At 36.1% G+C, this 23,818-nt stretch overlaps 2 protein-coding genes across 2 annotated transcripts; both read left to right on the forward strand.

Annotated features, from left to right (window-relative positions):
• Positions 1 to 6,415: 6,415 nt before the first annotated feature.
• On the forward strand, positions 6,416 to 7,519 carry LOC108370481 (uncharacterized). Its single transcript, XM_017625808.1, has 2 exons — positions 6,416 to 6,433; positions 6,554 to 7,519. The coding sequence occupies exons 1-2, from the start codon at positions 6,416 to 6,418 to the stop codon at positions 7,313 to 7,315; spliced, it is 780 nt and encodes a 259-aa protein (XP_017481297.1). The 3' UTR covers positions 7,316 to 7,519.
• Positions 7,520 to 16,626: 9,107 nt separating this feature from the next.
• On the forward strand, positions 16,627 to 20,179 carry Mayo (mayo). Its single transcript, XM_017625810.1, is given in 4 exon segments — positions 16,627 to 18,040; positions 18,043 to 18,222; positions 18,225 to 18,342; positions 18,424 to 20,179. Coding segments are annotated over 4 exon segments (2,838 nt in total). The 5' UTR covers positions 16,627 to 16,771; the 3' UTR covers positions 19,695 to 20,179.
• Positions 20,180 to 23,818: the final 3,639 nt, after the last annotated feature.

Below are 23,818 nucleotides of genomic sequence, written 5' to 3' on the forward strand. Positions count from 1 at the left end.
CAAATGTGGATGTTCACACCAGTCACGTTATCAGGTTATTTGATAATTTTTTTATGTAATTTATAGGGCTGTCTGTTGTTTTTAGGAAAAATCACAAGAAATATTTTCATTATTTCTGTTGCTTGAAAAAGTACTTTGCTGTTGCTGTAAATTTTCTTGAAGAAATTAACATACGAAATTTCACTTTTTGAGCATCATTTTATGCTCTCACCCCATAGGAATATTCTATACCGGAAATAATATACCCATATTTTTTTTATTTTGAAATCAAAAAGTATTTAGAAGTCGCTCAAAGCGTCCAAAGTCTTCCATGTAATTTATATGGGGAAAAAACAGCGTCTTGTAGAAATGGTATAGAATTCTTATAAATCAATACTTTTCTATTAAAAAACTCTGTTTATCTGCAGAAGATTCGCAGTAATAATATCCGACTATTTAGTTAACCATTTTTTCATCGCAACTATAATTTATGTGTCCTCTAAAAACCCCCGAAAAATGCAGTAGGGGTAGCAATAAAAAATCGTTAGTATTGAAAAGTGGTTAAATAAAAAATTTTGTATTATTATTGAAAGTATCGTGAAGAGAACCGGGGTTTTCCGATCGAAAAATATTGATTTTCAAAAATTCTATATAATTTCTACGAAAAGTTGTGTTTTTCCATCATATAAGATACATGGAAAACTTTGGGCGCTTTAAGCGATCTATAAATGTTTCTTGATTTCAAAATAAAAAATAGGAGTATATTTTTATCGATACAGAACAATCCTAGGGGATGAGAACATTAAAATTTCGAGTATACTTTTTTAGACCACATACAGTATGTAAATAATAAAATTAATTGTTTTATATATACATACATATACACTATGGCGTTAGTTGTAGTGCATTTCTAATTTCACTACCAGTATATGGTTAGTGTTAGTGCATTTTAATTACATACATTACCACTATGTATATGGTTAACGAGAGTGCTTTTAAAATTTCACTAACACTAGGACAGCTAACTCTAGCTAACACTAGGTTAACCGAACGAAAATTTCACTACCACTGACTAATTAAGCTAGTTAACAAATTTAGGAAAATTTAGCAAACCGTGATTTAAATACCCATGTCCTTACAACAAGTTTGTTCAAAAATGTACTAAGTTCATAGTGGTAGCGAAATCATTTTGTTACTACCACTATTCACTTAGCGGTAATGCATTTCAAATTTCGCTTTTGAAAAATGCTACCAATAATGTCAGTTACGCGGTTTTGCAGAATGACGATACGCGGTTTTGTACTTTAAACAACGATATGTTTATATATGTGCGTGTACCCTGCAGGAAATGTATCTAACTATAAGCTAACTTTACGCTGATTAGGAAGGAGCTAAAAGTCACTTGTTGTCTGTATATTTTCTGTGACGAAAGCTAACTATATTTCTATGGCGATTGCTACGAAATAGTCAAGGGTGGTTTACCTCTGCATTTAATGTAACTAGCTTGTAACTATCAATAGGAAAAACAATATTCTTTCTTAAATTTTTTATTTCTTTTTTTTTTACTCTATTTATTTTATTACATTTCATATATGTTTTCATATTCTGTTGTAGGTGGTCCGAACTCCGTCAGACATACCCTGCAGGAAATGGGACTAGTTTGTGGCTAACTATTAACTAACTAGCTTTCGACTAGTGGTGATTATTTATTAACTATTTCCTTTGGCCGTAACTAACTTATTTTGAAGGGCGATGGCCGCAAAATAGTGATAACTGGTTTCCTCTGCATTAGATGTCATCTAACTACTTAAGGACATAAAAATCAATGAGAAAAATGAAATATTTTTTGTTTATTTATTTATTTATTTATTTGCTTTATTTTATTACATTTCATATTTGTGTACATATTCTGCTGTAGGTGGTCCGATATTCGAACACCGTCAGACATAACTTCAAAATGATAATGTAAAATTTCAATCTTCCTTTTATTTGTGCTGAATACGAAAAAGGATCTGCGAAGTTCAGACAAAAAAAGGTATTGAAAGTAATTTTTGTGTAAAGAAAACAAACTCCCGATAACGTCTGCACAACTCTCGCACGACTTTACAACTAACTTAAAGTTAGTTTTGTCATAGCTAGTTAGAAGCTAGTTATTTATCGAACTCCCCCAAAAAACGCGTCCTTCTTCGCCGTCAACTAGGTTATGCGTCTTTCTTCGCCGAAGTTTTTATTAAGCGCCTTTTTTCGTGCAATTTTTTTTATGCGTCTGTTTTCGCCGTCGAAACACTAGCGCGCCTTTATTCATCTCTAGTGACGGTATGTTTTAATAGGCTAAAAATTCGCGTTGACATTTGAATATTTTTTTGTTTGCCGACGGTATTATTATTTTCTTCCAGGTAGGCACTTCGAACTTGAATTTTGCGCAACTTTTTAGAATTTTTCTATTTTTTTGTAAAAGTGAGATATTTGGATTGGACATGGCTTTTTTTGACATATAATTTTGTCTCAGGAAAACTGCTTCAAAAAATACTGTACTGAGAAAAATGATTTTCTTTACAAATGGAGATACTGCGAAACGGGATTATTTCGCTGTAATATACACTTTTTTGTCCGAAAAAGGATACGAACGTTATATATACATACACTTAATATTAACCAGAAAAAAGAAAAGAAATTTTCCCTATAAAATGTCTAAGGCAAACTACTTCTGGGAAGATGGCATACGGTATGACGCAAAAGGACAAAAAAAGCGTTTCCGAGAAGCTTTTCAGAGTTCCAGAGTTCTTTAAAAGGAAAAACAAAACTTTAAAAATTGTGTATGCCAGATTCACTCAGCATACGAGATGTCGCAAAAAGGCAAATAAAAAACTGTTCTGTGTAGCTTTTAAATAGCTGTAGAGTTCTTGCAAAGGAAAAAAATTCCTGCAAAATTACCCCGATTTTTTTTTTTTCAAAAAGTGGACAAAGTCAAAGGATTTTGGCTGGAGAGGAGCTGGAGCACAAATCTAAAACAAATCATTTGCCCCATATCTCTTTAACGAAAATTAAATTTACTTAGTTTTTTTTTGTTATTGCCACTGAAAACAACCATGTTAAACAAATATTCATTATATTTTTACTTGGCAATACTGTTCATAGCATAATGCCCAGCAGTTAGGAATAATTGCCACGTCAACTTGATCGGCGATAAAAAAATAATGCCCTCGAAGCCAGCAGAAAATTTTGTCGGAGACCAAAGGAAAAAGGCTACAATTTTCTTTCATTTACGTATCCAAAAGCGTTCAAAAAAGTGCAGTTTCCTTACCCGGAAACGAACGGAAAACGACTAACATTTTCATTCATTTTCGTTTCTTGTCTGTACATAAATTTCTTCCGCATACCTTATTGGAAAAACGGACTGTCAAAGTATTGGAATCGGTAAACGGACAAAAATCTTTTTGCTGGCTGGGTTAATATATGCCATTTTATTTCAATAGAAATTTTATTGAGAACATATAAAAAAAACCTTAGTCGAAATTTTTTAAATTTTTCTTTGGATACAGAAGTGCTTCTATAGCATGTAAATGCATATCTTCATAAAAAAAATAAAAAAATTTCGATAATTATTTTTTTGTTGCTAGGGATCGTAAAGAAATTAAATAAACAAAGATGGTTTTTATTGGGAGTGTAACGAAGCTAAGAGCGGAGTGCGGAGCGAAATAAAATACCGAAGCGGAGCGATGAAAAAAACCCCATTGCTTCGAAGCCCCCTTTTTTTTCTTTGTTTCAACCGACTTTGAATTTTGTTTCCTGTTAGATACCATATCCTGCCATGCTGAAACCGAAAAAACAAAGACTGTGAAGAATATGCCTACCTATTTGTAACTAATTTTACGAAAGTAGAAAAAAAATCATATTCTTTCATATTCTTAGGCCTGCATGTTAAGCTAACTTTGTCTGCAGTCAGAGACTAGTCAACATTTTACTTTCAGTTTAAATCAATTCCAGGTGCCACCTAATGCCACTGGTTATTTTTCATATTCTGGGAGGTGGGCTTTTTATGGTGTTTTTAAGGCGATTTTGAGGTTAGGTTTGTATGTAGGTTGTTCATACCAAGTGCGGACCAGTCCTTCAGCATATGACCCTTCCACTGTGCTCGTGGGCACATGTCCAATCAGGCGCAATCGCTGTATTTTTATGCGCTTAACTACTATGCCCATGTGGAAACCACTGCAGAAAATAATTATTAGTATAGTAAAGTAGTAAAATGTTTCTAGTCCTTACCTACCTTTGAGAGTTTGACATGTATTAAAACGAAAGTTTTAAACTTGTGATTTATTTCATCTTTTATGTACTATGTAAAACAATTTCAAATATTTCGAATTCTTTTCTCTCTCCATACGATAAAACTGGTTTGCAGATATTTTCAAATAAAATATGTCTGCCAAGCCCACATACACGCATGCATATTTAATTAACTTTTAACGTTATGTTTACATTAATTGGCTTTTTAATGTTGTAGCGTAACTTGTCGGACGTTTAAGATATTAAACCTCATTTTTATGCATACATACATATTTGTTGTGCGAGTATATTGCTTTTATGATTTTCGGGAACATCAAAGCGGATTTTGCTGGTGGAAGCTAAATAAGAATGTACAAATAAAAAATCATTTTCTTTTCAATAGGGATTATGGAAATAAGTGCGAATTTTTTAAAACCATTTTTAACTGTACATATAATTCTAACCCTTACGTACTGTTTTTTGTCTTATAGATCATAACACAATTTTTTAACTAAAATAAATATTTCGTTGACGCTCCAGTAACAACTACTAGGAACAGTTTTTACCGAATCAACAATGAGTTTATTCCCGTAGCGGGCATAACAATGAAAAAAATTATAGTTTAAAAAACTAAAACCTCCCTATTATAACTGCCATTCGTACTGTTATCAGGTATGTAACTTGAGAATAGAAATCGCTGCATCTTTTAGGCGCATCGATATTACATAGTTACATCCCGAGCTAATAAAAGGAAGGTAAAAGGTAAAAATACAAGATTGCACATTCTCAGCGTCCTGACATTTCTCAAGTAAAAGTAAACAAAACCGAATAGGAGATAAAGGAAGTAGGAACAAAACAGTGAATCTTCTAAAAACGGAATCATTAAATAAAGTGTTAGAAAATTGGAGATTTGTGTGAAGGTATTAGTAAATAATGTCAGCTGCGAAATCCAACGCAAAAAACCCTTATCCAACCAGTATTACTTTGGACTAAGTAGGCAATTCAGAAGTAAAGTCCTTCTCGACATACGAAAATCACACTCTATAAGTCACTCAACATGAGCGTGCTGGTATATGGTGCAGAAGCTCTTACAATGACAAATCCGATGAGGCGGCTCTCGGAGCATTCGAGAGAATAATTTTGCGGAAGATTTAGCGGCCTTTACGCATTAGTTAAGGCCAGTACCACAGGCGATGGAACGATAAGCTGTATGAGCTTTAAAACGACATGGACAGAGTGCAGCGATTTATAGTTCAGCAGTCTGCTGGGTTGGCCATCCTTAATGAACACCGACGCTCCAAATCTAAAATTACTCAACTCGAAACCTGCTGGGTGTTAACAGAGATAGAGGAAGACGCCCGCTTCTATGGAAAAACCAAGTAGAAAGGACTTGGCTTCACTTGGCATTTCTAATTGGCGTCCGTTGGCACAGAAGAGAAACCCAAAATCGCTCAGGCGATCCATTGGTTTTTGAGTTAAGAACAATGAAAACGGCTATCAGTTTGTATGTACATACACATAGATATTTAATAACACCAAAAAGTTGCTGCCATCACGGATTAAAACAATCGTTTCGGGAATAATTAATGTTGGGAATTTCTCTTCATTCAAGTTTTTGTCGGTTAACTTATGTATGTGCATACATACAAGCACAGTACACATGTGTTTATCTGCTATACAATATCTATTCATATACAAGTATAGCGCTGCTGAAGCGCATGGTGGCTGACTGTTGCCGGTTATTTGCATAGAATCCATAACAATCTGCATACATTATTTTAACTCATATCTGTATTATTTCTAAATAGCAAGAACTGTTCACCTTTCCATTTGATAATCGATTTTTGAGCGTTAAATGGGTGCGAGAAATATTAATTTATTTGCAGCATATTTTCACCGTCTTTTATGCTTTTAGCTAAGCTTAGTAGCTGCTCCCTTTAGCCGGCATTTTTGAAATGCAAAACCTTTCTATAAATATCTATACACACATATGTATTGTGAATCTAGCCGTAAGTTGACCATGGCCCTGAACTTGAAATTCTACTATTGTTTGTGGAATGACAAAATTTTGTTTCACCGGCGGTATAAAATAGCGCGTGCAAAGAATCGGAGCGTATTTCGTCAACCTCTTTTGAACTGAAACGTATTTTCTCTGAGCATTGCGTGGAATAAAATGTTACGCTATTTTGTGGTAAGTGAATCGGATAATCGAAAGGAAATTTCGTTAACATTATATGAAATGAAATAAAACAGCAGCGCAACAGCTTTAAATTTTAATTTAATTTGTTTTTATTCGTGGTTTTCTCTTCAGTACTTATGTCTCGTGGCTGCTGCTAGCGCCCAAGGTGAAGGCTACAATTATGCCAGCGCCAGCGCACCCGAACCAAATGTATACATTGCTCCGCCCGATCCAGCACCCGCCACTGTACAAATTGCACCTGCTGAACAATACGCCGATAATGCACCAATTGCTGCCGCTTCACACCACCACATTCAGCCAGCCGCATCCGCGCCGGTGCAAACTGCGTACCGTAAGGACTTTTACTATTTCAGCACCCCTTCCGAAACTGCCGTTCATCGACAAGTCGCACAAGCTTCAGAGCCAGTTGCCACAGTGAAAAAGCACTTGAATGTGATTGTGATTAATGCACATGAAAGCAGCAAACCACACCACCAACAGCCATTGCAGAATACCGTATCACAGTCTGTTGAAGAAACAAAAAATCAAATTTACGTACTCAGCAAAGAGCCAAGTCGTAGCGCACCAAGGCCAGCCGCCTCACAGCAGCACATCACCACCACACACCAATCACACATACCGGAAGTGCACTTTGTAAAGTATAAGACACCCGCTGAGGCGCTCCAACTGCAGCAACAGATTATACAACAGTATGGTGGTGGCAATGTTGTGGACTTGGGCAAACAGGTGGCTGCTTCCAACGTAAATAGGCGGTACCTCGCACCAGCGGCATCGAATGTGAATAATCAATACCTCGCACCAGCTGAAACGGCCGAGTCTGCACCTGAGCCATCAAACGCCTACATTCCACCGAGATTTTTCTTCAAACTATAAGCGATAGGAAATGTGCATGTAGTTGTTATTTTATCCTTTTTAGTCATTTTATTGCAACGTAAGATATAAGTTATTTTCATTAAGCTCTTCGTTTCATTGTGTACTTTTTTCCTTTTATCTCCTGATTCTCTGTGAGAAAATCTATGTATGTATTCAAGTTGTTTTCCAAGAAAAATTACTTAGTTGAAATAAATTCCAGAATATGAACCATTTATTTATTTCTTTATTTGCGCCTTGTGGAATATACGAATAACTATGATGTTCTAGCCTGAATTCCAGAAAATTGAATAATTTGCACGTGGTCAGGTTTTTTTACATTTGGTAAGTTCCGCGAAAATAATAGTTATTTGAGAAAAATTGTGAAAAGTAGAAAATATGTATTTCCAAATATTTTAGCAATCTTGTTTATACAAATATAACGGCGATCGCAAACATGTACCTGATTCGTAAGTATCAATCTATACCCTTATTATTGTCAATATACATATATACAATATGAACATCCATATAGTCAAAATTATGGGAACGAGGAACGAGTGAAAAAAAATTCTTTAACTCACCCGTCAACTTTGATATATTTTGTTGATATACATATGTACATACAATCTTATGGGATCTAGAAACAAGTGCCGATTGACATGGATGGTCTTTTCCCTGCCGAATTCCAGTCAGCGTCTGGTGTGTTTCATGTTCGATACTTGTGTTAATCTAAAAGGCTTTTCTTAAACTTAGTTTCATACCCAAGGGTTGGATTCTGGCGAAAGTTGCGTTCATACCCAAGGGAGGTAGACCCTCCCACGTGAAACCGATAAGCCTTACCTCTTTCTTTCTCAAGGTTCTGGAAAGGCTTCTATACTCGCAGGTGTGACAGAAAATTGATGTTACTAAGCCCTCTTTCTGTTGCACGCCTACTGGAAAGGTAGCTCTGTGGATATAGCTTTGCATAGTGTTGTCCGCAACACTGAAAAGGAACCCGCTTTTAAAGAATTTGCACTAAGCGTGGTCTTAGATATCGAGAGTGCCTTCAATAATGTTCTCTCGGGGGCTGTTCTCCAAGCCCTAACTCGCATTTGGCTTAATTACCCTCTGGTCGAGTCTGTTCATCGCCTCTTAGGCAGTAGAACTATATGTATATTCGGAGATGGGGGAGGTATCCATAATTAGATATGCTAGCTAGAATACCACTCCACAAGGTGGTATTCTCTCTCCACTCCTTTGGAATCTAACGGTGGATACTCTGCTGTCTCGGTTGCAGGCCACAGGATGCGAAGTCATTGCTTATGCGGATGATCCTGCCCTGACGGTAGTTGGTAAGCACCCTCAAATTCTATGTGACATCCGGTCCAAAGAAGCAGGCCTTAGTGTCAATCCGGCAAAAACGGTCATGGTTAAATTTCTCAAAGAAAACTCAAACTGTCCGGCTACAGCTTCCTTCCTTTAACGGCATCGCACTGACCTTTTCGGAGGAAGTTAGATATCTGGGCGTTATTCTGGACAGACATTTAACTTGGCGGCGTAATATAGAAGAGCGTAAATCAGCGTTAGGGAAAAATGGAGATTGAAGCCTTATATTGTGAACTGGATATAAACAGCGGTTGTGCATCCCATTCTGTTGTACGGCATCAAGATTTGGTGGCCGTCTGTAGATAAATCTACAATAAGAAGCAAATTTGCGAAGGTTTAAAGGGTGGCATGCCCGTTGATCACGGGAGCTCTACCATCGATGCCGACTAATACCTTAGAGATCTTGCTTCACTTTCTACTTGTAGACTTATATGGTAAACTACAGGCAAGCTGTACATTAGTTGAACGTGGCTAATCAATTATCTTAGTATTTACTATTAATATTTTTTTTTTAAGGCTGTAACAATATTTTCTGATATCAAAGCAGCTATTAGAGCACTTAATTGTGACAAACCTACTTTAAAGATTGATATTGAAGATAGACGTACTCTTAATAAACTGGAAAGATGTTACGTCTGTAATGTTGTATGGGTGCCAGGCAACAAAGAAATACCGGGAAGCTGTGTCGCAGATGAACTAGCAATGGTGGGAGCCTTTCTGCCTGCAATCAATACAGCTCGTAATGCGGACATTCCGCTATCTTCATTCAAACTCTGGCTGGAGAATAACTTTATCGGACGGGAAAATAGAAGATGGTCTGCGGGGCCTACTTGCAGGATAGCAAGACACATCTGGCCTAAGCTAGACAAGCGTAGATCTCGCCCTCTCCTCTGCTTGGAGCGACCACTGCTCCGACATGTTATTGGAGTTCTCACCGACGGGTCTGACGGGAACCCAACGTTGCTATAATGGGTTTGCAGTCAACCGACTACTGCTGTAATTGGCGTGATGAAAAGGAATTCGAAAACGTGGAGCACTACCCATACTACCCACTGCCCCGCTCTGGCGAGATTTCGTCGACGCTCGTGTGCTTCATCAGAGCCACGAAGTGGTTTCATTTCTAAGGTACTATACTTTTATAATACTTTTAGACTCAAGATTATTTGAAAAAATTATCAGTGTCCAAACATATATATTTGGTAAAGAAAATGCTGCATGCAAAAGAAAAAAACAATGCTCAATTATGACGTTGACTCACTTGTGTTTTTGGGAATACAGCGAGCGGATATTGTTTCAGATCGGATAAAACATGTCACTGTAATGTTTTGTTACAACATATTTACTTATGAAAAATACCCATAAGATAAAGCGATTTTGACTATATACCTACGAAACTATGCATGATCACCAGAATCAAAAGTTCTAGAAATATGCTCATATGCAATTTGTTATATAGCATAAGGTCCTATACTTTTACAAAAACCGATTAAAAATTAAATAAACAAAATAAATATAGCTAAAACTAACCGAAAAAAGAAATGTTTCTCTTATTTCTGCCAGCACTGTATGTTGAATGGAACGCTGCCATATCGTGTTTAAAAAAATATCTGCTAGATAAGATAACAATGCGTAGTCAAGCAACAAATAAACAGATTAACAATTTTCGAATATTGTGGTAATTTTAACAATAACGATACATTAGTGAGTCCATTGTTGATAAAATGTATTAACGCTGTTTATAGATATGTACCTGTGAGGCAGATAACTCAATTGAGCGTAAGCACGATAGCAGATACGAATATGTTAGGCGTAAAGTTCGTATAGCAATTATTTTCAATTGAATTTTAAATGTGGGGATTTCGATAGTATTTATGTATTTTTTTTTGCGCTCATAGCAACCAATAAAGTAGATCCAGGGTACATTCCAGATCCGACCAACATCCAAACTAAGGTGGTTTTTGTTGCAAAATCTTCAGAAGTACAAAAATATAATTTACATATTTTTGTTGTTTTTTATTCATTTTACGGCCAAACAAGTTTGCGAAGAAGAAACAACTGAAACACTTCTACTTTTCGTTGCTTTATTTAAATACCTACAAATATCTATAAATATGTACATATTTACACATGATTTCCTAGTAATAGTAATTGTTTACTTTAGATTTGTTAATTTTGCGCTAAATTTTTTCTTCTCCTCCAATTTTTATTAGCTTTTTTGTAGCCCCAACTGATATCGGGTGCTTCACTGAAATTTCAAACCCACTCGCAATCTATAGGTTCGTTCGCGTAGCTGTTAATTGTTCATGTTTAACCAAAACTTACAGGTTTTTGCGTTCGCGTACACAAAAAACTTGCAAAGTAGGGGAAATTGAGAGAGCAAAGTGACATTTCATTTTGAGGGGAAGCTGTTAGTTTCTGTTGGAAAAATTTTTGCCAACAGCAATTTGCCAACAGGGAAACAGCTGATCAAAAACAGCTGGTTGGCATTTACGCAAATCACAAAATTTAATTTGATGGTTTGGAAGATAAAAATTACAAAATGCGACAAATTAAACTTGTAAGAAATAAGTAGTTATTTGTTTAATCAATAAACTGTGTCAGTATAACACTTTGCGATGACTTTTCGTACGTTTTAAATTTTACACTTTTGTATGTAAACAAAAATTATATCAGCTGTTCGTCTAACTTGCAAGTTCCTGCAAATTTTCTGTTCGCGTACTATTTTGGATATTTCTCTCTTGTGAGCGAACAGATGACATTTCGCCGGAATTTGGCAGTTGGTTGGTTTCTGTTGGAGATTTTAAACGAACGCACCTTATGAAGTGACTTGAAGTTCAAAAAACAGCAGCAACAATAATGTGTAATAAATACTGCACGTACATATGTACATTCATACTTATGCATGTACATATGTACAGTGGCGGTCAAAAATGGATGAATGGTGTTTAGTTTTTAATATTTATAAATGATTTTTAATATTTGTTTTTTTGTTGGCGGCGTTTTGCACCTATTTCCATATAAACATGAATTTGTTGTGGAAGAATATGCGCAGGACCGTTTGCGAGAAAAAAACAAAACAAAAAAAGTAAACGCCAGTTTTACTAAACTTCACTATTTATATGAAAAGAAAAAACGGGAAAATTTGTCCGCAAAAAAATTATTAAAAATCAATTCGATTTTAAAGCCGCTCCAAACTTGCACTCATTTTACTAGAATTTTTATAAGCTTATTAAATGCATACTCAAAAAATTTATAAAAATTCTGATTAAAAAGCTAGAAATTTAGATAATTTTTTTTTGGAATTTTTCTAAGTTCTATGTAAAGTTAGAAAGTGTGATTTATATAGTTTTTGATACAGCATGAACCATATTTTTATAAAAAAAAATAAATAAATAAAATTATAGCTTGAAAAACATTGTAAATATTAAAAACTAAACACCATTCATCCATTTTTGACCGCCACTGTATGTAGGTATGGGTATATTCATACAAACATATACAAGTAAATAAATTATTGTAACTATTTGCTTAAATTAATGCTTTAATATTTGGTTTTGTAACAGTCAGCACCCCATACGACGTAATGCCGGTCGTCAAGCAAACGCCAGCGGGTGAATTTAAGAACCAAATGCATATATACAGACATTTGTATATAAGCCAACGTATGCCTACGTAAAATCTACTTCAACCGGCACGCTTCAACCAGTGATGCGGCTCTACCACACAATTGTTTATACATATGTATGTATGCAGGTATATAGGTGCTTCTTTAAATATTTTTAATTTATGCAGATTTTTTCATTTTTTTACGATTTTATCGCACAGCGTCTTCTTTTATACTCTTTTCGCTTTCAGCTATTATTGTTTATTTAATTAAACAATAGTCTCGTTGTTGTCTGCATTAATGCCTAAAATTTGCACGTTATCGATGATGCTTGCTAATGATTGGCATGGCGTGATGCATTTTTAGAATTTTTTCATGAAATAAAAACACGTGAAGTAAATGTAAACAGTACGTTTTCTTGTTTTGTTTTACACTTACATTTACACACGTATGTACATAAGTATCTATGTATACATTTACATAATTTATAAACAACTACTTATGTTTATATGTTATTCTATAATAAGCACGGCTCATTTAAATACAATTTTTACACGGAAACCGCACAGCTGACATGAATGATTAGTTACTCTTTTGCATACAGAGTATCAATTAAATTAACCGCATCTGAGGAATTTATTTTTGTGCACTTGATCAAAATTGACTTTGCTCAACTGCATTTGGTGATTGATATTTATGCGGACATAAGTACTTACATTTATACATTTCTATTATATTATGACATTTTCTCGAGCTGGTATTCAATAAGGCCATTGAAGGCTGAAATTGAGCGTGTGTATGTATATTATTTGCTCCTCGATTACCTCTATTTAACTACATCTATAGATAGTATATACATTATATGCTAACGTACAAATATATGTATCGCTTTAAACAATTTCAGAGTGCACAGAATTTATGAGTTTAAAATTAATTGTTCTTTTGGACAAAAAAAGTCCCACAATTCTGAGTTGTAACCCCAATTATGAGCTCAAAAATGTGCCTGAAAAGGGCTTCTTAGAAGCCACGCCAATATGTTCCCCCGAGCTTTTAGGGTTGAAGCAAATGGCTTCTAAATTCTGACGGAACTGGTTGTATTGCTCAACAGCCGTATCAGTTTCGCGGGGATACCAAATTTAGACATCGCCTCGTATAGGCTACTATTTTTTGTGCCGTCAAAGTGACTTTGAAATAGATAAATAGGTAGTGAGTGTCGATCAGCTTTTCGCGGTGTTTTCCAAGATTTCGCGTTTGGTGAATATTTGATCATACTGTTGAGCCCCAATCAGTTCATTGATGGCGTGCTTCATGGTTTTACAGAACACGCCTTTTACGCCCCATTAAGAAGGTGGATTGCCCATATGGCGGGATCACATTTCTTGTGGATTGAGCTGAGCACACTTGAATTAAAACTGTCGAGCATGCGTTTATCTGGAATTTATATATTCTGTATTCCGCACTTAATTACCTTATCTTCCAGCCCGTCAGTTCCCGCAGCATTTTTGTTTTTCAGCCTCCACATTGCTATTCGTACCTCGTCATAGTTGGGCGGTAGTACATCGACTCCGTCGTCTTCGACTGTGGACTCGGGTGCATCTCTTAATTTGATTTCATGTTGATAAATCTTCTCTCTACAATTGTTTGTTCTCACAGAAATTCGCAGTGGTCTTGAAACCGTCCAGGCGATTTTCCTATCTTCCTGCTTAAAAATACGTAAGTGTTCAGAAGTTTACTTTTTACAGATTATTTAAATTTTAGTGTAGTTAAAAATTGTAGTAACTTTTATACATACATAAGTACATGTGTATTAGAAAGCTGTTTATGTCACGTATTCTTACCAATTAGTAAATGCAATTCCTGTAATTAGTGCAATTATCAAAGGCATGTAAATACTCTCGCCTATTCTAAGCTCATTGATGATTCATCTGAATATTGTTCTTTTTTACAAGCTTTTGTTAAGTTTTCCCTGTGTGTAACCAATTCTTGCAATAAAATTTTAACCAGTTTCTCGATTAGCTAGAGACTTGAAACTTCAAACTTAGCTCAGAATCCGAGGACAATGTAATATGAAATAGGTATTGTTCCTCTAGATGGCGCAGGTGTGAGGTATTTGAAAACATGCATATTTATGGTCCGAATTGGTGCATATTTAAAATGCATATTACTTCATGAAAAAGAGTCAAGATATTTAAAAAATCCCTATTTATGGTCGGATTTACTTCTTATTTAGAATGTATATATATAAATATTTTTTTATTTTTATATAGGCCGCTAATAAGTGCTTGTGTTAAATATATATATTTTTTTTAAATTAATTTTTTCCTATTCGGCTGGATGCATTATTTAATAAAAAGTAAANAACATTTTGTAAGCATAAAACTACTGACAGATTTTGTCTTAACTTTCTGAGCATTCATAAAATGCAAAATAAAGAATTAAATGTAGTCTTGATCTGTGAAATCCGCGAGAAATCGTAACAAGTTCCAAAGAAGTTCTGAAAATTCTTAAAAGCAAAAATACGAACATATACTGAATAATTGCGAAAAATCCAACACAAATAGTCCAGGAAAAAAGTTACCAATCTGCAGTTACGTGTGAGAAAATCGAAAGCTTTTCGAACCGCTTTACTGCTCCTTGTGTTTATAGCTTTCACTTCCGCATGAGAGACGCCGCAATTGTCGGCCAAACGAATTCTGATAGAATTTTTGTTTACCCTTAGCCACAGCACCACTATGCAATGAATAAAATAAAAAGGTCTAACTATGGCTATATCTAGTTGGTACACGGCTTTGGAAGAAATACTTCAATTCTACTCAACTGCTGCATACAAATTTAGCGCGCTATCGTTGCATTCATGTCCCCTAAGTTCGAAATCGTCCCTCCTACAATATCTTTTGAACTTGGTATCGATATTTGGGATATCGAGTCTTTTTATTCCGATGCTAATGGGATATTTTTGCAGCTATACTTTAAATGAGTGCCACATCGATACTTTCGTTTCGATATCGAGTTCCTACACAAACTGATAGCATTGCTATTGACATGAACTTGGACAATATGTATATGGTTTCAACAGGACGATGCCACTTGCTAAGAAAAGAAACAATTGCAACGTGACACCTTTGAAATTAACGCTGCGTTTCCACGTTCAATAAATTGCTTTCAACCTGCTCACAGCTATGAGTTATCAAACAACCATTTTTTTGAACACGCTAGATTTTGCGTACTGATTTCGGGTTCTTAAAAATCAGTACAAAAAAAAACTCAGCACATGTACAGCACTGATCAAATCAGCCCATCTGGCTACCCTAAGTTCATGTCCATACGCCCAAGACGTCTTCAGAGCTCAAGAACAAAGTCATTCGCGTTATAAATGATATACAGCCAAAAATTTGTGGAAAATTTTGATTTTCTCATCCCGTGGTGAGCATTTAATGGATATTGTGTTTCATACATAAAGGAAGCCATAGACTAGAAAACTTGATGAAATAAAAAAAATATATATAAAAGAAAATCTGCGGTCTAATTGAATTACTCTCTGTGTATAATTACATATCTCTGTATGCATATTTCTATAATTCAAGTCTGTTATACCCGAAATGGAAAATGACTAGCTTACTTCAGTAATGAATGAATTTTCACAATGACCAAGTTTACCTAAAAATCTATTTTGCCTACGCTTTGATTCACAGGTAAACAGCTAATAAAAAAAAAACATTACGTGAGCTCCAGCACCTGAGTTTTTTTTTTTTCCTGAAAATTTGTAAGTTTGGAAATTAGTTCGTATACAGGTATGTACATGAATCCAAAAAAGCGTCTAATGCAAAAACAATGAACTGGCCACGAAAAATAAACAAAATATAGGCAAGCGTGCGCAAACGGTCAACAATCTTTTCAAATAGCGTAAATACCCATGAGCGCAGGCAAACATAAACATGCAGAGCGTCTTGAAAAGTAATCATATTTATAGAATATGTACAATACTATGTACATACAAAGACAAAAGCAAAGGTAATTCTACAGAGAGTACTGGCATGAGTATAGGAGCGCTGAGATAAGAAAAAAGGTGAGCTATTGAAAATTCCACTGAAATATATAGATATGTATGTACATATACATATACCTACCTACGGATCGTATGCGATGAACGTTGCAAAACCAAACTGCGAAAACTACGACGTGATCAGTGTAGTTGGTTTATATAGCATGGTTAGGGCGGTTGTAGGGTGAGAGGAAGTATGTGCACATACAGATGTAAGTATGCATGTGTGTGCAATACGTATATGAGCGACGAAAAATCGTGGATTACTGCTGCGGTGAGTGCAAATTGAACAATCAGTGCCAGTATTTTAGTTTAGTTTGTGTAGCAGATCACATCAGGTTGCAGGCGCGCCGCTTATGTGTGTGAAAAAATGCACATTTGACGCGAAATTTTCAACGTATAAATACCAGTGGAGTGATTCAGTAGCTGCGTTGACGCAACATATTTTCTATTAAATTCTTCAAAAATGAATATTTATATATATTGTTTGCTGCTTGCAATACTACACCAATATCAGCATAAACTTGCCAGCGGCCATTTGAGGCCTTTATATCCCGATACAGATAGCGAGGAGGATGAAAGCGAAAAAGGTGGTGCGCCAAAAATATTGCCTTTGCTTAGACCCTCACCGCCCAATCTAGACAATAACAGAGCGCCACCAACCAATCGCAGATACCCAGATCAACAGCATTTTTGGCAACCTCCACCGCCCACCGCTACACAACACTATCCTACTGATAAACCGGCACTAATCAATGTCACTGTAGTTGATTCTGTCGCTACGGCTAGTGCCTACAGCAGCGGCAGCTATGATGATGGTAGCAGCAGCGTAAACGGCAGCAGCACTTTCGTACCATTAATACGTAACAGCAGCACGGAATTCGTTCGTAATTCCAGCGCAACACCAACGTCCTCCTCAGTGCAATATTGCGAGCCGGAAGTATTCGAACATGATTACATCATCGTTGAAAATCTCACGCACCCCACCACGAATATTTGGAAACGGGCACGCGTCGGTGAGCGCGCTGGCCTACGGGAAGTTTGTCTACAGTCGAACGGTTTGCCGCTAACGCGCTTGTGTCGCTACAATAAGCAAGAGCAGCGCGCCGAATGGGAGGATATCAGCGCCTGGCCGCGCGTTTCCTGCTTGCGGCATGCACGTGAATGCATACTTAGCGATAAACTTAACAGACTGCATGAACGTTTGTTGGATAGGCAGGCGTTGGACGATGAAGTAACAAAGCGCAGAGAAGTGACTGGACAACTGTACAAAATGTTGCGTGAGACTAACTTCAACTTGTTGCCCGCAGATGTGCACTTAACTTCGCAAATATTGCACGAGGTGGCCGTCGCATCGCAGGATCCTGAGTTGTCGGTGGATATGGTTAGCATATGCGACCGATTGATGACGAGCGATCCACATGTTTTGCGCATTTCGGCAAACTTGAATGCCACCAACTCAATACTGGACACTTTCGAACACTATATGGACGCGATGTCTGCGCGCCAAGTTCCAAACGAAAGCTGCGCGAGTACATCGACAACGACAATAGTTTCACGTCCCAGTGACGAGTCGAGCGAAGATGTCGCAAGCGGCTACTCAAATGCCATTGAGGAAGTAAAAATGGGGCATTTAGGTATTCGCGCACATATTTCGGCAAACATAAGTGTCTTTTTTGTAAATCCGAGTTGTGCAAACATATCCGGCATAGCGTGTACGCGCCAACGGCAAAGCAAGAACCAGGAACAAATGCCACGCATGCGCTCCTAAACGCAACGGTGGCGAATTTTCGTTACCGTTTCATCAATATGAACGAATCGGTTTCGTCGTTGATGCAGGAACCCGGCCTACAAGTAGCGGGATATTTGCCAACGCGCTTGTGGGAAAAAGTGCGCACAACGCTGCTGTCGGAGGGTAACTACCGTTGGTGGTATTGAAAGTTTATGGACACGACGCGCTTTTTGTAGATCCGGCACTAATACTCACGCGCAAACCATTCAGCAAAATTCTCTCCATCTCCATACCGGGCTACAGACGTAAGTTATGCTTTAACAGACCATTTCGCCGCAAAAGTTAGTTTTAATTAATTTATTTGTTTTTTTTTTTATGAATTTCAGAAAATTTTCCAGAGCCACTGCCATTTCTGTTGCGTAATCGTTTCGATTATATGGATCCGTCACTCATAGCGCAACCGGGCACCGGTTGTGGCTACTGGAACTACACTACTTGGGTGAATAATGGTGTGCAGACGGATATCGAAGATTTGCTGAAGCAATCCGTAATTGAGTGCCATACACATCACTTGACGCAATTCTCATTCCTATTGGGCGGCACCTATAAGCAGGTCGACATTAGCAACGATGTGCTCATAACACCAATACATATGCGTGCTTTAGACATAATTTCGCTGGTGGGTTGCTCACTTTCGCTGGTAGGACTGTTGGGGATTTGGATCACAGCAGTAATGTTCAAGAGTTGGCGCGCACTCGCCTCCACTAAAGTGCTGCTAAACCTCTGTGTGGCGCTAACGCTGCAAATTGTGCTTTTCGTATTCGTCAATACAGAGGATATGTCCGCCGAGCTGGTCGAAGATCGTCTATATATAAATTGCATAGTGCTAGGTGCCTTTATGCAATACTCAATTTTAGTGCTATTCGCTTGGATGTTAATAATTGCGATGCTACAATTTCAGCGTTATGTAACCGTTATCGGCATTGAGCGACCGAAAAGATATATACTTAAGTCCTGTTTAGTCGCATGGGGCATACCGCTCATACCCACTATCCTGGTAGTATGCATAGATCCTAAAACTTACATTCCCTCCGAATACGAATTGCAAACAAATACCGGAATTTGCTATCCCAGCGGGTTGTCGTTAACGCTTGGCATCGTAGTGCCAATATCAATTGTTGTGGCTGCCAATCTCACTATTTTCATCTACGTTTTCTACAGCATATCGCATACACTGAATCAAGCAATGCAGCGCAACGAGAAGAAAATGATCATAAAGCAGATACGCTTGTCGGTGTTGCTCTTTTTTCTGCTCGGCATATCATGGATTTTTGGCATTTTTGCATACATGCAGGCCGGTATCATATTCTCCTATCTCTTCTGCCTCACTGCCACCATGCAAGGATTTGTGTTATTCATATATTTTGTGCTCATAGATGAAATGCCTCGCAATGCTTGGCTAAACTTGTTGTATCCTTACCGCAAGAAGAAGAGCAGCAAAAGAGCTACGGAACTACAATCGATGACAACTTCAACGGGTCTGGAAAGTGGTTCGTGTTCGCGCGACGCTATACCTCGCGAGCGTCGAAGGGAAAATATAAATGGACACTCCACACCAAAGTCACCGGTGGGTGGTGCTGGGCAGGCTGAAATGTGAAAAATTCGGTCAGAAGGTGCATATGCAAGGAACATAGACTGAAAGATTTTACCCACACATGCATGCTAAATACGCTGGCAATCAAAAGTGAGTCAAGTTAGATTTTTTTTTTGTTATCTTTTTTATCAAAATATAGTTCATGCTTTAATCGAAACTACATAAGTCAAATTCTAAAAGTTTATACAGAACGTAGAAAAATTCAACAAATTTGCATCTAAATTTTGAACTTTTTAATCTGAGTTTTTAGAAAAACGGTTATGTAATTCTGGTGAAGCAAGTGAATGTTTTAGGCGGATAAAGAACTGCGTTGATTTTTAATGATTATTTTTTCGCCGGATTTTGAGGTTTTATGCATATGATATGTTTGAAAATGGTCTTGCGCATTTTATTCTACAAGAAATTCCCTTTTTAAATGGTACAAAGTGGAATAAGAATCAGCAATAAAAATCATTAAAAATCAACGCAACTCGGGTTAAAAAGTTTGAAATTTAGACCAAAATTTGTTAAATTTTTCTGTAATAAACTTTGAAAGTTTGACTTATATGATTTTGATTAAAGCATGAATCATATTTTTCAAAAAAAAAAAAAATTTTACTTGAAAAGCGTTGCAAATATTTAAGAAAAAATACAATGCACTTTTGATCGCCATGGTATATACCACCATGCATCTACTTACGTACATACACATAATAGTTACTTACATACATACATATATATTTATTGTTATTATTAAGAATATTGCGTGCTTCAAAACTATGTAAGGAGCCTCAAAAAATACAAGTTAAAATAGTTTTATTAGTTTTCAATCCGAATAGAAGACCAATAAGTAAAATAAATTATTAAAAGAAAAACTTTAAGTGTTATGTAAGTTAGTAAGAATATTAAAACACATTAAGTAAAAAGATTGTATATTAACAAAACCTAGACGTTAAATGGTAATAAACTCTTATTGCTAATATTATCTACCACTCTAACCAGAAAACTTAGAACATTCGGCATGAAGCAGGAGACTTTTGGTTAGTTTCAGCAGTGATATCACATGTTTTTTCCCAAAAATGCCTACCTTCACCTAAAAAAACTTAACTTTTCCCTACGCCCACAAAAAAAACATCTGTTCAAGCAGTGTTAAAAACTTTCAAAATTAAGGCACAAGTCAATCAATATTACCTCATTTATTAATCAATAAACAATGCTTTTACATACTATATACATATATATGACAAATTTATAAAACAGGATAACGCAAAAAAAATAAAAATAAAAAATGATAAATGCCTTACAAATATATTCTTAAAGGTAAGCTTAGGAGAACAGAAATCAAGCTCTACGGAAGAAGAATAAGCATTGACATAGCACCCTCCTTAAAGGGATGTTCATGCCATAAACAGTTTTTGCTAAGCCAAAATAAAACCATTCATTGCAGCGAAGACTACGTGGAAGAACATTTAAACCAATTCTCATAAGAGGGTACAATCAATAGAGCCTGAGATGATGTAAAATACAAAACACTTCAATAAAAGAGTACGCTGCGCATCTAAGGCCATAAGGATTATTAATAGACAGCGAGAATGGTAAGATGGCAGAGATTCAGTAAAAGTAGGGAGCGAAAAGCAAACCGAGCAAAAACCCTTTGAACATATAATATATGGATATAAATATAATGAAACGGTATCCAAATAAATACAGCATTTTCTAGCCTAGAGCGAAAAAAGGCATACATATACAAAGATTTGAAAGTATTAGGATCGGAAAACGAAAAACAATTACGACGAACATATGCCAACATTGAACACGATTTAAAAATAAATATAATTTATGTGAGTAGCAAAGCTAAGCTTGGATTCACGGTTGCCACTTTGGTACAATTGTACCAAATATGGGCCTTTTTTCTCCGTTTATGTCTTTGGGACTTTTTTGTTTGTTTTGGGCCTTTTTCAAGCAACTATGCCTATCCGTCCATTTGGGGTTGGCGAAAGCTATCCGTTTGTTAGAAATATGCAGCACTCGCTGCAGCTGTTCTGTTGGTTCTTTTAATTGTTATTGGCATACTGCAGTGGAATTCTGACATCGCCAAATTCTCTTGCTGAAAAGCAGTGTTGGCTGCTGATCTCTAAATTTTCGCTGTGAATACATGTGTAAAATATTCACAGTACATACATATGTACAGTCAGTGTCAAATGTTGATGTACAACTTGTTATAATATAATATTAACAATTATTTTCATAAAAATGTTTCATTAATTATTTATGAAAATGTAGTTCATTCTACAATATAAACTATATAAAACAAAGCTTCGTACTTTATGTAATGTTCATAAAATTAAAAAAAATTGTTAAAATTTTGACATTTTTATTCAAAATTTCTAGAAAATTTTTGAGTATGCAGTTTTGTAGCTCGGTCAATTTTAGAATATACAAGTTTCAAGTAGCTAAAAATTACCGTTGACTTTTTAAAATTTCCTTCTCCATACCAACTCCCACACCGTTACAAGTAGATGAGAGGGAAGTTTATTCGGGAAGTATTCGCCTCAATAATGAGAAAGAGGCCGAATACGTAAGTTTTTTTTTTGTTAATTAATTCTTCAGAAACTATCAGGTCTATCGACAAGTGATTTATGTACAGTTCATGGAGAAGTTCATTGGCTTTCATCTGCCGTATTTTGTATTACATTTGGTGAATTTATTGGTAAGATATACATGATTAAATGGAACCACTCTTTTTTTTAACTGAATAACGGTAAATTGCAAATATCTCCAAAACATATCGATAGAAAAAGAATTAACTCGAGTTTAGGAATTGCATAGTTGCATCCATAGAACATTTTTGCTGAAAACTAGTGTTACCGGATCCTGTCCACATTGTTAGGGAAATAACCAATTATTGAAATAAGTAGTTCATTTAACTTAATAAATTATTTGAATTGAATTGAATATTTTAACAATAGTTGATTGAGTAGTTTAAGCGTCAAAGCATAACAAACAAATAGACGCATCTCCGCATTTATATTATATTTATGTAAGGATTTCAGTAATAATTCGAACAGACTTAAAACATTCACGGCTGGGTAAATTTACTTTTATATCTTAAGTTTTCAACTTAAAGCTGCACTTAAGGTGAGTATAGGAAGACACATACCCAGAGCGAAGCTTTCGGTAGCTGAGAAGTGAAAAAAGCTTTTTAAGTGTTTTCTTGCAAATTGAGCAAAAGCTCCCAACAAGCGCATTGCTAACACCATGGAACAAAACCTCAAGCAGTCGTGTGTGCATTCGCTATATACATACATATAATTTGCCATGTGAGTTGCTATAAACACAGGGGCTACATGAATAATNCCATGCTAATGTTAAAGACCATCTCTCATCTCACAGTATCAGTTTAACTATTGGTTGACTGCAGTTAATTTACATCCATTAGCTAACCAATAGTTTAAAACAGCTGATTTTCTAGTAGTTAACTAATGACTGGGAAATGGCCCTATTAAAGACCGTTTGTTCAATATTCAGTTATCATAAAGCGGAGGTAGAACCTCTGGTTAAATACAACGACTGTTTCATCGATTACATGTTATATGCATGACGTCGAAATCGTGGATAATGATGTTTCATTTTGATAGTGACTGGTAGTGATAACCATACATTGAACAACGGGCCCTAAGTTGTTAACAATTGAATCGGCATTGCCAGCATGTATGTAGTACATTAGAGTGGTCCTAAATCAAATGAAGGATTTTTTTCAGTCTCACCCCTCAATCGGTAATTCCGCGGTCACAGACATCACATATAAATTTTGGCCCCGATTGGAGTCGGGAATTGTTTGGTTAAGGTATTTTCTGAACTTTGACCCCTATGCTAAACGCCTTGGCTGTCTCCAATGGGAACCAAAATTAATATGTAAAATCTTCGCCTATAGTAACATCGACGTAGGGGTTGAGGTTTAGGAAATCTGATGTAAAAATTTGCTTCCTACATTTAAAGGTCACCCTAATATACATACAAATGTAGATACATATCTACAAAATAAAATTGTAGACTGTTGACTACGGAATGGAGGAATTAAGGAGGATTTTACATTAAATGGTTTCTTTTAACAAGTGGTTGCCCTAAGAAGCTTTCCTGTGACAGAA

Source organism: Rhagoletis zephyria, unplaced genomic scaffold (genome assembly GCF_001687245.7).
Source record: "Rhagoletis zephyria isolate East Lansing unplaced genomic scaffold, Rhagoletis_zephyria_1.1 Rzeph_scaffold_04264, whole genome shotgun sequence".
Lineage (NCBI taxonomy): Eukaryota > Metazoa > Arthropoda > Insecta > Diptera > Tephritidae > Rhagoletis > Rhagoletis zephyria.